At 38.8% G+C, this 18,810-nt stretch overlaps 1 protein-coding gene across 1 annotated transcript; it reads left to right on the forward strand.

Moving 5' to 3' along the window:
* Nucleotides 1–6,569: 6,569 nt before the first annotated feature.
* LOC140224410 (uncharacterized) lies at nt 6,570–18,323 on the forward strand. The gene is made up of 7 exons (XM_072299147.1): nt 6,570–9,417; nt 9,890–10,042; nt 10,882–10,938; nt 11,778–11,816; nt 13,626–14,414; nt 15,172–15,333; nt 16,704–18,323. The coding sequence occupies exons 1-7, from the start codon at nt 9,315–9,317 to the stop codon at nt 17,240–17,242; spliced, it is 1,842 nt and encodes a 613-aa protein (XP_072155248.1). The 5' UTR covers nt 6,570–9,314; the 3' UTR covers nt 17,243–18,323.
* The last annotated feature ends 487 nt before the right edge of the window (nt 18,324–18,810 follow it).

Genomic DNA, 18,810 nt, shown 5'->3' on the forward strand with positions numbered 1-18,810 from the left:
ATCGATTATCAGGATGCTTAGTAGTAATCTATTCCTCGCCGAATCTTCAAATGGGTGGGTATCGATAGTGGGCGATCCTCGCGAATGGGTGTAGTTTCTTTCCGGGTCCCCAGGATGGAACGCATTCTGCCGTGCTGAGGAAAAACGCCGTATGAACATTCGGGAGTTGCCAAATTTCCTCGATAAAATGTTTATTTTTGAGGGAAGCCATGAATATTTTTCCTTGAAATTTTCAGGAACTTCAGGTGAAATTGCAAACAAAATTATGTGCAAAATTGGAAGAAAAATCTTTACGCGTTTTTCAAGAAATTCGTTATTTACCAAAAGAAATTTGGCAATACCTGAAGGTTCATACGGCGTTTTTCTTTAGCATGCCAGCATTCCGGAGCTCATTAGTTTTGAGCGGGGGCCAAGAATAATAATGCGTTTTGTTGGGTTCAAGGTGGAGGGCTGCGGGAACTAACGAGGGAAAGCAGGAAGAGCCTGGGTCAAAGCGTGTCCAATCAATATGCTTGGCTGGACTCGAAAAGCCGAAGGAAAACACCTAAGTTTAAATTACACATTCTGGAGACAATTCCGAGCGAGGCGGGCCGCCGCGGCGCCGAGCAGCCTCCACTCGCCCACCGAGCCCACCGCTTCCCGCTTTTGCCTCAAATCCCGAAACCTAGCTCAAACGCATCCGACTCTTCCAAGCAGCCTCTCGATGGCTAAGCAACGATACCGCCTACTCTGCCGTGCCAAGGAAAAACGCCGTATGAACCTTCAGACGTCGCCAAAGTTCCGTTGGTAAATCATGAGTTTTGGGCCCTGGTAAAAATTGGCAGTAGAATCTGTGTTCCAAAATACCATAGACCTACGGCCGGCTGTAAGATTTCCAATAGCTTCTATAGCCGGCAACACAATTTCTTATAGCCTTTTGGAGCCGATGGCGATTAAGCAACAGCCTGGCGATAAAGTGTATGCTAAACGTTACTAATTACGGATGCTAGGACTTAGTGAGTTTTTGGAATACTGCTTTTTTTCGGGCCGTAGTATCTTGATTTATTTTACGAGGAAAGCTCCGTTCTTCTGAGGATGCCTGACATTCCTAATATGTTTGAGCGCCTTCACTTTCGTATGATACTGTGCAATACCTCTGGTGTGAAATAGTTGCTTCAAGCGCCGTGGTACGCAGCAGCGCGGCGCAGCGGGTGGCGCCCACAAACCTAACAGGGATACTTCACGCGTTGCGCACTGCGTGAAGTATCCCTGTTAGGTTTGTAGGCGCCGGTGCGCCGCCGCTCCGCTTTGTGTTAGGCTCTAATATTTAATCTCGTGGAGTCAGCGTTGTTCAACTCATGACTTTGAAATGTTTGCACACTCTGTATGGATTATTCTCATTTTAATTGATGAAAAAAAATATGTATTAAAGTAAAATATAATGTGCGTTTTGTAAATATTAAGGTGATTCCGTACAAACTTAAGGATTTACAAAGCACACGAATTTCTACACAATTTCTTATAGCCTTTTATAGCCGACGGCAAAAAAGCAACAGCCAGGCGATAAAGTGTAAAGCCCGGCAATAGGAACTATAGCCCGGCTGTATAATTTTTTATCGCTTCGTGTAGCCCGGTCGTGTGATTTTTTTCACTTTCTACTACCAGCTATATGATTTTCTATCGCCTTTTTCAGTCGGCTATAAGAACTCCTATGGTATTTTGAAACGCAACTCCTATAGCCAATTTTTACCAGGGGGGAAATTTGTGAATATTTTGATTTCAATTTTTCAGATAATTTTGTTCGCAATTTTACCTATAAAGTTTTTGAAAATTTCAAGGAAAAATATTTATTACATTCCTCCAAAGCCAGCGTTACGATGCGGTAAAATGATAAGGGGGGGGGAGCCCAGCGTCACGTGACAAATCTAAACCGAGGAGGAAAAAACTTGACAAAATTGAAAATCCCGCCTTTTTTTGAAAATTGGGGGACGGAGTCAGGTCAGCGTTACGTAGTTCAAAAAGGGGGTGTGGAGTAGCGTTACGGGTGAAGGTTGAGGAAGGTCAAAAAATCGGAAAAAGTGCGTTACGTAATACTCGGACGGCCCTTATCCCTATTTGTAAACTGACAATTTTGCAGGACGAAGAGAGAACTTCGCCATTCTATGATTTTGAAGTTGGATTTTCAATATATGTTCATGCATTACAGCCTAATTGCAGCGCTCCCCTGCAGAATTGGAAAACAACTAAAATCATCTGCCTGCGTATTTCATACTGTGGGATGCGGCGAAGTCACCAACTCATTTTTGCCAAAATTGTCAGTCATACGCAGTATTGCTCCTTTGCCGTCGTTTTACTACCTTCCAAGAGAAACGTACACTGCTGATGAAAATTGAAATGCTATTTGCGTAAGTAATAAGGAAGCTTGTTGTGCAATTTGAGCAACCCCGCAGAGCTTATACATCGTTCCCACGAAGAATAGCTTAAGCGATGCATTTGCGAAACAGAACAGGCATCATTCCAGTGTCGTAAGATTATGCAAATTTCCTCCCCTGCAATATAAACAATCATCATACAGTTTATCTTTACTTTCAATAACTATGAGATCAGCGAAAATCACTTTGTAAATCTGATTTGTTCATTATTCAGTAACTTCATTGCTAAGCATGTATGTTGCACAATCCAGCAACTTGCAATGCTCTCGGTTCCTTTTGCAAATGCAATCATTTATCTTCCAGAGAAAGCAGCAATAAGATAATAATATGCTGTACATGGACTCGTCTTCATCCTCATATTCAACAGATATTTCATTTTTTCTTTTAGCATTTACTTACTCGTTTTTGCAATATAACAAATTATTTATTAAAAATCGGTTCTATTAATTCGAAACGGCTGAAGTAGTTTTAATGACACTTACATAAAATTTCCAACTGAGATTCGCCAACGAGGAATTACGTTATCGTGAATTACAGGAAGAGGAACTAGGAACACGCAAATCCTATGTACGTAACCAGAACTTATTTATTAAATTCATTTGATCTTAGCTCCTTTTAGCGTGCATGTATTCAATTTTATTAAGTTATTCAAATCAGCATTATTTTCGATCAAGTAGTAGATGTACCGCCATTGTGCTCTCTACAGGTCCGATTTTGCCAATCTTAACCATCCTACCGATCTTTTTCCCAATTTTATAAAATTGGGCCAGGTGTTCGCCACTGTTGTGCATTGGCTGCATCAAAATTTGCCTATTTTATTAAATGAAGGCGAAAAAGCTGCTTATTGTTATCGCTTTTTAATTGATTCTTGGTTTGGCATCAAGGCAAATCAGAGGAAGCGTGCAAGTTTCACGCGTGAATGCCGTCGTGAGAGTTAGGGAGTGCGACCCGGCTCGCGAATGACGTAAGCCGCACTCTGATCCGTCCAGTTAATTGCTGCTGTGCTGAGCGATAACCGCATAACTCTTATTGAGACTGTGATATAATTATGTGGTTCTGTCGCAAAGGGGAACGTCTTTTCTATAAAGAAACATGTATTCTGGAACCCGCAGGCGCAGGGCTAGTTTTCAAACTAATTTTGATGTATTTTAACTTCTTTTCAAAAAATCCTATCGACATCAACATTAAAAACATAACAATTCTCTTTTCTTTTTTTTCAGCGACTTTTTCGGAGGAATTTATGAAATCGTGACTTTCGTGGAAAAGAAACCTTCCCTGTCGCGATTTATTCAACAAATGTCTTCTTTCTCTTCTTCTTCATAATCTTCGCCTTCGACGTCTATTTCTTCTTTATCTTCTTCTTTTTCTTAGTCTTCTATCTTTCTTTTTCCTTCTTCTTCTTCTTTGACTTTTTCATCAAGATGGGTAAAAAGTTTGGAAGGTGCTCATGTTTTCTATGGAAAATGCTCGTTGAAGTCTCTTAAGTTTGAAATCGATCAGTTCAGTTTTTCGGATACAGGGTACATGTCGATCCGAAAAGTCCCGAAGAGTCGCGGATATTAAAGAGAAAACTCTTAAATGTACTGCATTTTGCAATTTGGAACCATAAATTCTAGCCCAGTTTAAAAACAACGTATGTGCCATTAGTTTCCCTTTGCACATAAGTGTTTTTCCAGAAGAGGCAGAATGTATAGTTCCAAATTGCAAAATACAGTCCAAATTATCTCCATAATTTACTAAGATATTCTTACTCCAATGATCGCACCTGAAAATATTACGTGTAAGCAAGCTTGCGAACATGATACTTATGTTGTATAGCTTTTTGTTATCTTTGAGCGGTATTGAATTGCCTCGATCAAATCGGTCGGAAACGCATGCATAGTCGCTCATGATTTCCCGTCGAGTAACTTTTGTTCAAATCTGAGCTTACTGCCAGAACCTTGTAAGCCTTCATTGACCTGAAATTCAATTAACGCCCGGCAACTTTTAATGAGCTATTTGTCCCGGTAATATTGCATTTTGGCAGGAAGTTGGATACCTTGTTGCGGTGAGGGAAGTGAGGGCTCAATTTAATCTCTAAATAAAACTGAACCCTCCAGGGTGTCCCAATATCAAGTTTCTCGCGTGTGGTCCGTATTGTCCTTGCCATGGTCGTGGCATTTTCGATCAGAACTTAATATACCTAGCCAAGTTGTTTCGAATGAAGGATATGGCAGTACCATTAACCGGATTCTATTCAGCAGAGAGGATGTGTCTAAAGTAGATTTGGTCGTGTTCATGTCAGAAAAACTATGCAAAAATGGATAAATTCAAAATGATGCGTGCAAATCATTCTCGCATAGTTCCTCCTATTTTAAATTGATTTTTCATAGTTTTTTTCAAAACTATGGCAGTGCCATTAACCGGATTCTATTTAGCAGAGAAGATGCTTTTAAAGTAATGAGATTTGGTCGTATTCATGCCAAAAAAAACTATGCAAAAAATGGATAAATTCAAAATTATGCGTGCAAATCATACTCACATAGTTCCTCTTATTTTAAATTGATTTTACACGGTTTCTTTCAAAACTATGGCAGTGCCATTAACCGGATTCTATTTAGTAGAGAAGACACATCTAAAGTAATGAGATTTGGTCGTGTTCATGCCAGAAAAACTATTCGAAAATGGATGAATTCAAAATGATGCGTGCAAATCATACTCACATAGTTCATCCTATTTTTAAATTGATTTCACATAGTTTCTTTTGGCATAAACGCGTTCCATTAAAAGCCTTATCGTTTTGATTTCATAAATGTGGAGAAACGATGTTTTGCAAACCTCACGATGTACATAAATTACTTTTGCTCCTGGGCCGTAATGCATTAACCGCGATAGGTGCTCCGTGCACTTAGGGACCGTTCATTAATAACCTCAGGCTTCCTCCCCCCCCCCCGATTTTTTACCCTCATCCCTCCTCCATGTCAGACACACTAGCAGAGGAAGGCCCCCTCCTAAAAATTATGTCAAGTGTGGATACCAATACCCTTCTCTAATCACTTGAGAAATATTAACGCTCCCCGTCGTTTTCAGTTAGAATTTCCAGCTTAGTATTGGGTACGTTACGTAGCGCCGAGTTTAGCCTGACGCTAGTAGGTTCGACTATCGACTCCCCATCTCCTATCATCAGGTTTTCACGCACTTCTTAAGACCCCCTCACCCTGGCACCACCCCGGCGTAATATCTGGATGACCCCCTAGAGAATCGTTTTACAAGAAGGGACCAGAGAAAATTGAAAGACATGGCAAGCTCATTTGGACGTATTTCTATCAAACAGACCTATGTGGAGGTGAGAAATATGGGGTGTGCTCGCTTGTTCTCTGGCCGTAAGAGTGAATGAAAATAATAAAGCGCCAGTGACGTCAACGGCAATGAAAAAGCGGGGGCGCCTCGGGGGGATCGTCGTCGGGGCGCTTTAACTCATGAGCCCTGTCCACAACGCTCTCGTCCCATCCTCGCGGCTCATGAATCCTGCATTCAGTTGGCACATATAGGTCTGTTTGATAGAATGTAAAATCCCGCTTTTCCAATTCTTCAAAAGGAATCACGCCCACTTTTACATTGCTTCTTATGCAGCTTTCTAGAGCACACCCCATATTTCTCACCTGCACATAAGTCTGTTTGGTAGAAATACGTCCATTTAGAGCTAGAGATCGTTACCTAACGGTGACCGAATATTTATGGAAATTTAGCTGGTAGATCACTGGAATTTGACCCAAAAAAACTTCAATTTTGGGCACGCTAGAGCTTCAATTTAAACCACAGTTACACGGAAAAAATTCCCTCGAATACAATTATTGAGTGCTTCATGAGTAAATCGACGGCGTATCTCGTTTGCGGTGTTTGAAAATCTCCGCCTCTATATTATTTTTTTAAAGGAGAACAAATTGACATCATTCCTTGAAGCTTTTGTAGGTTATTCTTCGCTCAGAGAAGAAAAATCACGTCAGTTTTAAAGAATTGCCGTTGAGTAGTTTTTCGTTTAAAAATTTAAGTATAACTGAAAGTCTGCGACGTCGCAAACTGAGATACTAGGTTGCGGACTCACACCGTCTAAATGCATTTTTTTTTTCATTTGTATGAGAGAAAAATACTGTGGGCTGCAATTTACACATACCCACGTACTGGAGTGGCATTGGTCTTCGCTAGATTGATGGGCCGTGATTGTAAATGGAATCCGTAGTCACGCATCAAGTCAGTCTCTGACGAACTGTCGGACGTTGACAGCTAGCCTATCAGACGACACGACACTTCATTTAGCACCGTTGCCGACGATAATGAGACTGTTTTAACCGATATCAGTCTTACTGCATTACACCTTGCGTATAATGTCCTTTCAAATTCAACTTTTTTAACCGAGAACTATATAGACGCAATTTTGTCTTGAACTTTTGTAACGGTACTTTTCGTCATCTACAAGGAATGGGGCTCTAGACAAGACATAAAAATCAAAACACTACGCAAGATGTCTTCTCTTCAAAGTTTCACAACAAAAACTAATTAACGGGAAGTCTGATATTCAACTCGTAAATAAGGTATAAGTGTTTACAATTAACATTGGTTAAATGGCAAAAATACAAATGACGCCATTTGTGTAATCTACCTCCAATTTGATTTGCGTTAAAAATATTTGCTAATACCTCGTTCAAGCGTTGATTTCCAAAATTCCCATTGTATTATTCGTTTTCTATGTAAGATTTTAAAGAGAATTTGTGTGACGTTAATTTCTAGTTTAGACTCGTGGTCTGTGGTCCATTCAATGAAGATATCAATGTTTTGTATTAAGTTTTTCAGTTAAGACAGGGAAACGAGGAGAGGGTTCAGAAATTTGAAAAGCACTGAAGCAGATTTGTGTTAAAAGGGGTCAGGGTCCTTCAAACATTGTTATTCTTCAATATTTTGTACGATACAAACCAAAATAAAAATTTAAATGAAAATGAAATGTAAAAGTTTAGCTTTGATGTGAAGTTAAAAATATCAGTCTGGCAATACTGATGTTGTTCCTCTCGTTCCTCTTAAATACTTAAAATCGTTTAACCTAAAAAACATCGGAATCAAAAAGTTAATCTGTCACACCGTCCGAGTGGGATTCATCAATCTGTAATTTCACCGCGCAGACTATCTAGTTTCATGTGCCCACAAAACTGAAAAAGGTAGGCTGGAATGCCACATCGCAGATGCATACGAAATTCCGACTTCGTGTTTCCGAATGAGATATCTTAACTTTCCCGACTTGAACTAAAATCAAGGTTATGGAAGAACTTTTGAAACTGTGAGAAAGGGTGTAATTGATTTCTTTTTCTAGCTACTTTTTTTGTAGCTGCAGGAACGGTGTGTATATATTTTTAAATATAGGTCGACCACAGCGATACGATAAATTTATCATGGCTTCAAATGCAAAAAAATGCGATTCAATCCACGATTTAAAAAATGTTATGTCCATTTTGAGAAATGACACGCACACGCACGGGCTGACGGGGTTTGAGTGACGGGCTTAAAATTGAACTTATGAAACTGTTCATTGCAAATTATAGAATTTTTCAAAAAATGTGCTCATTTCGTGTGAAAGTGTTATATGATGAAGATTCAACTTGAACGGCTGACTCTTCGCGTCCTATTTGCAGTGCTCATCTCAAGTCCCTTTCTTTTCGTTTCATGTGATCCTCATGATTTGGCTCCAGGTAATAAAACTTCGATGTCTCAAAAATAGGCCTCATTTCTCCCTCATTAAATTAAAGCCGTGACCCCGCTGAACACGACCATGCAATATATAAAGTTAACTTGGTCGCAAGTAGACCACTAATGAAGCCAGTCCGTATTGGTCTCATCGTGGCAACATAATGAACTAAACATGGTGCCGCATTGGTTACATGTAACACCATGTTGGCATCAATATTGCACAGTTTTTTTATTGACCACCTGGTCGTTTTTAGCGGAAAATGACTTTCTATAGAAATAAATTTTTGTTTCTAAGGATTGAAACATTTCGATTCTCACTGCCTCTGTATATGAGATGGTTTTCCGGTGGAACGTAGGGGTTTAAGTCTGTGTAACATGATCACAAGAAGAAAAGTTATTACCTACTCAGCTATGAGTGAAGGCCAGATTTGAACGCAATCACATGGTTTTTGATGGGATACCTAATAGCTTTTTGGGGCACGTTCTTTACAAATCCGATTGAAAGGAAGGGGTAGCGTGTCGTTGTTGAAGCAATGTACCCAGCTCAAGGTAATCTGTGCGTTCCAATGAGGAGAATCAAACGGAGAACAACGCGTTACTAACTGATAAAATGCCCTCTAATCTTGGTTTTCTCAATTTTTGTATCATTACTGATTTTATCATTTTTACGACCCGTGCTCACAACCTGTAAATTTTGCCTTTATAGTTCTGCGTTACCGTGACTGTACATCATAGAAAAGTTTTTCGGCTCAAACCACAGTCCTAAGAGTGACTGCCCTGGATGTTTCATTTTAATGGCATTTGAAAAAAGGTTTGGAGATGGAAATGAAAATAAAGATGAAACTTTTTTTCTTGGTGGCCTTTATTTTTTAAAAACTCCTAAGTCTGCAATCTAAGATTTTTGTTCAAAATAATCGCTTACTCCGAAGGAACTTCCGTAATTGCCGGATTTTTCAAGATTGATTAATGAAAGAGGGACTAAAAATAACAAGCAAAAACACTAAAATGTGGTCCGAACTGTATGTAACAAGGTGGTAAAATGACAAGACATACATTCTACTTCTAATATTCAAATTACTCAAAAAGCATTCATATTATGATTGATGGGTACTTAGCATTGTTCCTCTGATATTTATATTTGTGCTCCATAATCATTTAATCGGCATTCACTTGGTCCGATCTTAAAATATGCGTTGTTTCCATTATTTTCCGTTTTTTCCAGGTGAACAGGGGTCGACGCAAAAAAACTCGGCAACCCAAAGCAAAAATCCAGCATGGTTTTCTTGGGACAGTGAGCTATCATGTTTTTATTCTATACTTTTCACTATCACTGCTCAATAAGTAGACATATTTATTCATTTATTTATTTTTTGCACTGGAGGACGGTGAAAAGCCCAGTCCGTGAACTAACCATCCATGTTTTTTCGTGTCGAATTCAATTTTCTTCATAGGAATTAAATACAAATATTTAACCTGGGACAAAGTTCCTTGAATAATTTTAATAATAATGATAAAAAAAACCGCTTCACGCATTTTCTGCAGTTGGACATGAATTTACGAATACGGGCAAAGTATATTACCGTCGGTGTTCTGAGTTCAGATATTAAATTTGTTGTATTACTCATACACTATCATTTAAAGTAATGGGAGAACCTAATATTGTATGAGAAAATACTGCGTGTCACTTCTAGTATTTCAAAAAATCAGCAATATCTGTTCTTTTTCCGATTTTTATCTTTTAACTTTTTCACCCATTTTTTCAGGTTTCAGAAAAAGTTTTACAGGCAGTTTAAGAAATCGCTCTGGTTCAAGAAGCAACTCTAGAATCAGCTCTAGGAGCGATTCCATTGGTAGTGTTAGTAGCACGGGCAGTTCGAGAAGCTACAAGTGGGATTCAGTGGACTCGTCCGCCAAAGGTATACTATGTTATCCTTTTTTTTTTAAATACCATAATGGACTAAGAGCCTTTTACGCGACAGAGGGTTAAATTGCGTAAATATTTCCATGAAAGCAAGAAAGTTAAAGCGAGGAAGCCTTGGTTTATTTAGGCTAAGTTTCCTTACATCGTCACCAGCTTCTGGCCAAAGTATCACAGGCGCCATGCGACGTCTAAAAATTTCCTCCGCCTTTTTATTTTTTACAGAGAAATTTTTTTACGAAGCTGTCCAAAAATTTCACTGAATTTTCTTTGCGCAGCCGATAAATTTCAGCGATTTTTTCAAACAGATTCAACCAACAAAAAAATTCTCTGTACAAAAATAAAATGGCGGCGGAAATTTTGAAATGTCACATGGCACTTGTGATACTTTGGCCGAAAGGTGATGACATCCTTTGAACCGGAGCAGACCTGCTTGCCGTTGACTGATAAAAAAATGTCCTTGGACGCGGTAAATTTGAAAATGCGTAACACGCACTGCATACACAAATTGCTTCTCATGTTGCATATTTTAATAGAAAACTTAGCAAAATTTTTATTTGAAACTTTACAAGTGTATTTTTTGTAATCTAGCAAAATTCAGAGAGTATGCTGTGCAGAAATTACCTAACTCAAAATGCAATGTGGCTGATTCTGGTTAAATCTATTCAGTTGTGCGTTGAAGGGTCGGTTTTAGCCATTTCTGATGTGCTTTTAATACGAATTTTTCACACTGTTATTATTTTATCTTCAAGCTGTGCCAAATGTACATGTTTTCATGTCCTTTAGTGTTGAATATGTATTTTTTGCACTTATACACATTTTTCCCGTTCCTTAAAGGTGCAAAGGGTGGTGTTAAAGGCATCGTGGAGAAAGGCTTTAAACGTATATCTTCAGGTAGCTATAAATCTCAATATTACCTTAATCTAAGAGGAATGTTAAAAAATATTCAGATCATTACTGTATACTCTTAGACGTCTCAAATATTCATTTTTTGTCTCTATTTTATCTGAAAATCGACTATCCATAAATGTTTAAGTAATTGATCAACTACAATCCCCAGGTTGGTCATATGTCTTCAAAAGGTCAACTTATTTTGATTTTCCATTTTTTTACTTGTTTTATTCAACCTACTTTTTTGTCACAAGAGATGGTTCTCGGGGTTTTTATTACCACGAAGCAACCAAGATTAGACCCTGTAAATGGTAAATATTTTGATACATCTAGCCAATGAACAAACATCATTCATTACCCACTCTTTTTATTTTCGTAAATCAACCAAATCCTCAATTAAATGTTGTGCATTTCACAAATTTTCAAGAAATTAGTTCAAAATGGTTGTGCAGTCCGTATCTCGTAAAGACGTCAATGCATGATGATTCAAAATATTACGTATACCATGGTGCGTATTACTACAGAACACATGCATACTTGCACACATTGGCATTTGGCTTACCAATGAATTGGACCACATTTTGCAATTCGGAACTGTGATTTCTGGCTCATCCGAAAAAACACTCATGTGCATAGGGATACTAATGGTTCATACGTTGTTTCTCAACTGAGCCAGAAATTATAGTTCCGAAGTGCAAAATGTAGTCAAATTAATCAACGTCCCAATAAATTGATGCAACACAACCTATAGTTCTATTACTTTGTCCTGTAACTACGAATGTGGATTCTTTTCTTTTCTTTTATCTGCGTTCGTACTCAAAAATGTATTATTATTTATTTAGGTCTTGGCCGCTTGAAGTCTACTAAGCGAGGACGAAAAGGTAAAACATGTTTTGTAATAGATGTAGCTGGTCCCAGGTATCTAATATTAACTCATCCTCCCTCACCTAAGTAATTTCTTTTTAAAGGAAAATTAGGAAATTTCATAGCTAATGATCAAGACTGAGTTTCATAATAGAATTTACACTGCATCCCCCCCCCTAAAATCATTTATTTTTTACAAAGCTTCAGGCTCGGACTGGCCATCGGCAGATACGCCCCCTTGGCGCGCCAAAAACGCGCCCTTCTGACAGATAGCAAAATAAGAAGAGAAAAAAATTACGACCGAGAAAATATGCGGAAAATGTCTTAAATGAACGATAGAAGAGAGAGTTAGGAGTGAAGAGAGGTGCTTTTACGCATAGTGGTGAACAGAGGTCCAAGAACTACTTTCTGAAGCGTAAACACTTTTCTGTGAAATTGTCACCTTTCTGTTGACATACAGGCGCTTTATCATCCCCCTCCTTCATTCTCTATGTGGAACTCCCGTAGAAACGATAGCCGGTTCGATTTTTAGACATACGCACACTTTATAGACCTCATGAGAGACCTTTAAACATATTTCTTCCTTTTCAAAATGTCTATTGATTTGGACATATCATAGCATATCTCGGGCAAACTTAACCTTAGTTTATTTCGAAATTCAAAAGTAAGAGACATCTAAAGTGTAAACGCGATACAACTATTCTCGCAAGATGGATGTCCACATTGCATATGAAAAATGTAAGACGCGATGGCGTGAGTCGTGAACTCGCAATGCTCTGCTCTAGTTTAAAGCAACATTACAAATAAGACAAACGGAAACAAACACAACATGGAAATAGAGCGAGGGAAAGGATGCGTGTTAACGACGGCGCAGAGATACAACTATTCGTACTTGATGGACGTCCGTGCTGCATCTGAAAAATTGAAGGCGCGATGACGCGAAGCGTGAGTTCTCAATCTCTGCTATATGCTGCCAATGAGGTGTCGCTCAGATTCGGGAGAAAAGTTAAAAAAGAGGCCCGAATACGTCTTTCTTGTCGTCGGCTGTGTTGATACTCGTTCTTTCTTCTTTTTTCAGGTTCTTGCCTGATGCTCGTGTAAACCCCAACACTGACACGGTTCTTGTGGAAATAATGGTGCTTGGATGCGTCCAGCGGCTTTAATTTTTTTTGTTTTCTTTAATTTCAGAAGTCTGTCGGTCACTTCAATACGTTCAATTTTACAATTTTTACTCTGTACGATAATAAACTTTGAACCTGAAAATAGCGTAAACTTGTGCTGCTTTGCCAACATTTTCTGAACCCCTTTCCACGAAGGGGATGCCCGAACAGGAAATATCACATTACGCCCCTTTAACCAGCCAAGGGTCTACGCCCTCAGATGCGAGCCAGTCCGACCCTGCAAAGCTTTCTCAATGCTCAGATCAGGATAAAACCAATCTAACATTACATGCGCGTATTTAAAATTTCCGCTTTAAAGAATTATTGATTAACACTGAGGACCATCAAGAGAACCACTTTTTCTTTACCATTACCATTCTTTTTTCCTTCATATATTTATTTTATTTTTCACTTATTTTTTTGCAACTATTTTTCCCACAGAATTGTCTAAGGAAAGGTCTCAAAAAATGTAAGGGCCCTAAAGGGCGCAGAGTCCTTTCTACATTGTGGGCATTACACTGTTGTATGCACAGCAAAATAATAATTGACTTTTGGACGGACGATCATTTAGCAGATTTTGCACCCTGAGCACGAAAACTAATAAATCAACGTTTTTGTTTAAGTTGATGCAGTTTTCAGTGATATTTACTTTTCTGTACGTTCCAGGAAAACGGACACTGTCTCGCGAGAATACACCTCCGTCCCGGCCTTCTTGTGTAGCCTCACCAGACCTTTCGCGCGTCGGTCTGCCTTATGACGTCCCGACAGCCCCGACCTCTTCTTCGCCCAAAAGCTCAGCGAGCCCATCCAAGACACGCCAGAGATCACCGCCAAGACCCCAGCCGTCCTCAAAGTCCCAATCCCAAATTCCGCCAACCACTCGGCCAACACCTTCACCTATACTTTCAACCGTAGAACTATCAGAGCCTCTACCCGTTGCGCCTTCCTTTCTACCGCCATCTAGAGCCCCCCCTTCTTCACCCCAAAATTCACCTAAAAATTCACTCAGAAGCTCCCCCAAAAATTCACCTAAGCCCTCCTCTCCACCTCTTCCGAAACTTTCGCCTCTACCTTCACCAAAACCTAAACCTAGATCGTCACCAAGTCCACCCCAAAAACCCCCCACATCATCCCCCCAGGGCACCATTAGAGCCTCGTCCGTTGGAGATCAACTCTCAGGGTCGCCCCCCTTCATGCACAAATCTCCACCTCCGCCTCAACCGAAGCCAAAATGGCGATTTCCTTTGGCTGCGATGCCGGTATCTCCTCCCGCCAGTCCTCCGCCCACGGTTCAACCCAAACCTAATCCCGCTAAACCTCGCAGTTCGTTTAGGCTAACCAAGTGGCGTAATGATGAGCTCATCGATCCGGAACAATATATGGCGCCCATGGTTTCCGCCGACCCAAACCAGATTCTTTACAGGCGGCTCCAGAACGAATTACTCCGATACTTTGGTAAGTATAAACATTACATATATTATTATGGTGAAAACTCAGGGGTACAAAGGGACATACCAACGGTGAAAACTGCAAAAACGCGTATCTTGGTTTGCCACGCTTATAGACTTCCTGTCTTGATTTATTTTTGAAGTCGAAAAATAATAGTAAATAATAACAATAGTCATATTCTCAAAACATTCTTGACTTTTTCTTTTTGTGTGTGTGACGAATAATGTGTGGAAACATGCAACAGTGTTCGTCCTCTTTTGACGAAATAAATTGAGATCGGAATTTTGAACCACCGCAAACAAAGTACACGTTTTTTTTAAGTTTCACCGTCGATATGCACCGTAAAAAAGTTGAATGAGATTAAAAGTGGTTTCACTCACATGAAGAGAAATTTTGAGATAAATTTCAGATTTTTGTTCCCAGAAAATGCAAAAACACAATAATATAACATCTATTGTATACTAAATAGAATCAACACATTTAATGATGAAACGTGACAAAAGGTCGTAATAGTTTTCTACATCATCACGGAACATTTAAATTACACCATGGTTAACTTAAAATAATTTTTTGTTTTCTTTCTCCTGTGAATATCATTCTGCGCGCTTAAACCTCCAAGCGAGTTATCCTCTTAACATGCTATCGGTGACTCATTTGCACAAAAAAACTTTCAACGAGATATAATTTTACATTGATGCATTGTTATTGTCTTTTGCTGAGAATTATTTTATTTCACATAGATTTATATTTTTCCTCTGTTCAGCGAGAGACGACAATCCTCCTCAAAGAGATGCGTTTAGGATGGAGCTGGTGAAAATTTGGGAGGCGGAATGTAAACTGATCCCCATGTATGAAGCAGAGATAGGCAAGACCTTTCTGAAAAAATTCTGCTTAAAAGAATTAGATCCTGAAGACCACGTACCGGGTAAGTTAAACCAATTCACAATTCTTAGCTGTCTACTGTGATTTAATTGCGTTATTTTCTCACGCCTCGGCTAGGAAACTAGGACTAAATCTGCATCTGATCCCATTCATTGGACGTCTATAATAGCAAGGATCTATTTATAAGATTTTTCTTCTTCTTCTTATTCTCCTTCTTATTCTTCTTCTTTAAACGTGTATTTGCTGAAGAATTGAGACGGATTATGAATCGTTCATAACTCCGATTGTAAATTAATGCACTCCAGTTATTAATGGCATCCAATCGTTGGTCATGTGGAAATAGAGCCTATATATTTATACTAAGAGGAACTACGTTACAATCAATTAAATCGAATGAGAACTACTGCCCACGCAAAATAAGTTTAGCAGTTTTAGAGAGCGGCAGAAGATCCGCCATCTTGATTTTAGTATTTACTTTCAATGCGAAAATGGAAGACTTCTGATCCACTGCCACACTCTAGAAGTTAGTAAACTTATTTCGTATGGATCCTATGAAACACGCAAATCTTGTGTAAATAGTTCCTAATCATTGAATTCAGTCATTTGTACAAACATTGAGCGGAATTTTTGTTCTAGCAGTTTTGAATATATTAGAATGGGCTGAAGTTTCTTTAAGCATGATATCGCAACTTTATCGGAAAGAAGCCTCTAGATGGTCAAATTTTTCACTAAACAGAATTAAAAAATTTATCATTGACTTTGAATTCACATGGTGTTTCTGGAAAGGAAATCATATGACATCAGACTGTTATCAAAATTCATTGGACAGTTAACTTTTTTTTACAAAAAATCGTTTGTACAGAGTTTATTCCAGAACTCCCTGTTACAGTAGTCACTGCATAAAATGTTTGGGAGAAAACACACGAGTTTAATACTAAGCTTAAATGCATACCGTGTTTCGTGGCCCATTTCCACTGATGCTTCCACAGATGGTCACAATGTAATAGAAGGAGGCCACCATCATTTGGATTGGATTTAGCAAAATGGAACCAGCGCGATCCGATCACAGTGTTGTAAAGACGTTGCTTCTACAAAATTTCCCAGAACAGCAATGTTTTTTTTTGCTTCTCACCAAATATTGGCAATTTCAAAGGAAAATAATCGAGTAAGTATTGAGTATTTTTAAAAGAAAATGGGAAGTTGCACAATTTTGAAATCAATGTAATCGCGCTGGTTCTTTTTTGCTAAATGCGATCTATTTTATATTACGGCTGGCGATAATATTCATTTTCGTTTGCTACTGACTTTTGTGTTAGGATCAGCATTCGAATTCGTTTAGTTTTTTCATGCTTACTGTTCGAGAAAGAACCTTTAAGTCGTTTCGTTAGTAACCCAGTTCTTCAAACGTTTCAGTCTGTGAAAGCGTGCCGTTAAAGCAAGGCTGCATGATACAATGTGCCAAATCATGGGGATACATCTTCATCCCTGGGGGCAACGGTTCTGGGGATGCTACGGACGTTTTCGCGTGTGGGTCGTTGATTCCGATCACCAGGGGAGAAGTCAGTCGAGATCCAGAGCATGCTCCTAAAATTAATCCAATGACCGGCGACATCACTCACGTTTGCAACTGTGCCCTAGCTCCTGAATTATATAAACTCTTTGACATGTACAAAATCAGTTATCCAAAGTTCATGCAGGCCAAAGACGAGTCCCAAGAGAGAGCCCTTGAATTTTTGGAAACGGAATTTTGGCCCCATAGAATTATGCTTATGTCGCACAAGGAATTCCTTGACTGGGTCGTAGAACTGTTCAGAAAACACAAGATTCCTAATCCAGAGGATGATTACTCTCTGTACGAGAAGAAAACCAAGGCCCTTGGCGGTGAGGCTGATGAAAAAGCAGAGGATGGTTATTGGAAACAGCAGAACTTTTATAGGGCTGAGAGAGTCTGAAAAAAAGAAGAATGGATGCAAAAAGATGCTTGTAGAATAAGACACCAGTGTAGCATCGAGAACTCGCAGGGGTCTGATTCTTTTAAAACATGTTTAAAATGAAACTACGAAGAGAACTGAATCAAAAGATATCCTTGGTTTCTACATTGAACGATGATCAGAGGAAATAAGAAAAAATAACCTAATCTGCTGGAGTACATGTGTTTAAATGGGAAATTCCGCCAGATGACGTCATAGGGCGGCACATTTTCTCACTTTTAAATCGATTTTCCTATGATTTCCATTTCAGAAAAAATTTTTAAAAAATACTCCGAGCTCAGCTCATTAAGCACTCTCAGATGAAGCGATAATTTTTTTGCAAGAATTCTCCATTATTGAAGATTATTTTAAAGCACTTTTACTAATTAAAATGTAATTTTTAAAACAGCTAGTATACGATTTATAATCCTTCACAATATAAATAGGTCCCTACCCTTCATTTGCGTGATCCATCCTTAGTTTAGCTCATAGTTAATTCTAAGTTTCTATACCCTCTAAATGTAGGTAGATATAAACGTGATGCGACTTGAAGCGTCAATGTTAAACTCGGACCATATTCGCCTTTCTAAATAATAGAGCTGTTTAATTAAGAAACGCCTTTCGGTAAATTTCAAATCGGATGCCTCGTTGATTGAAACTTGAGTATATTTCATGTTGACTGGTTTAAAGCGGTCACTTTGAGCACAATCAGCTCGATTCAAGGATCTCAAAGGGTGAGGAGAAACTCAACAATTTTTCACTCGTCAAGCAATCACCCTAATGAATGGTGCGAATCCAGCGCCCACGCAAATGCATGCACGGTGCTTCCCTTACATCCAATCGAACAAATTTCTTCCTATTAATCTATACCGGCTCTTTGCTCCTAATGCTTATACGTTTTCACAATACTTTCCTCCACAGTAGCCAGATTTTCAGACGATTTCTTCATTTTTCTCGCGAAAAATTTGAATGAAAGTTTCTGTTTAACCGACAAACTTTGAGTAACAGTCCCAGTTCTCTATTACACCTGGCGCAAACCACGATCCTAACTGTAGAAGTTCCTATAAATAGATACCATGGCCTCTCACGACTGTATTATAATTCATTTCTGTCCTTATCCTCAGATGATGAGAAATCATAAGAAAAACCTTCGGACGTTGCCAATTTTTTTATAAACCCCGAATTTTCTAGGATACTTGTAAATATTTCTTTTCAATTTCTCACATCTACAGAATCTGAACATTTCACGGAAAAATATGTACAACTATCTTCGAAAATAAATATTTTATCCGGGAAAATTCGGCAACGTTCGAATGTTTATATGGCGTTTTTCTTAGCGTAGCACAATAAATCAGATTGTGTGTGGAAAGAGCAGGAAGGGAGGACATGGAAATATTACCTGATTTAGATCCTGATATTTGTCTTTTCGAAGCAAGAAATTTTAATAGCTGCATTGTTATGTTGCATTCAGTTCGATAGGCTGTTGCTACTGAGATAGAGGCAATATATGCATTGCTCGAGATGACATGTTATCAATTTAATTTTGACCG

Source organism: Bemisia tabaci, chromosome 4 (assembly GCF_918797505.1).
Source record: "Bemisia tabaci chromosome 4, PGI_BMITA_v3".
Classification (NCBI taxonomy): Eukaryota; Metazoa; Arthropoda; class Insecta; order Hemiptera; family Aleyrodidae; genus Bemisia; species Bemisia tabaci.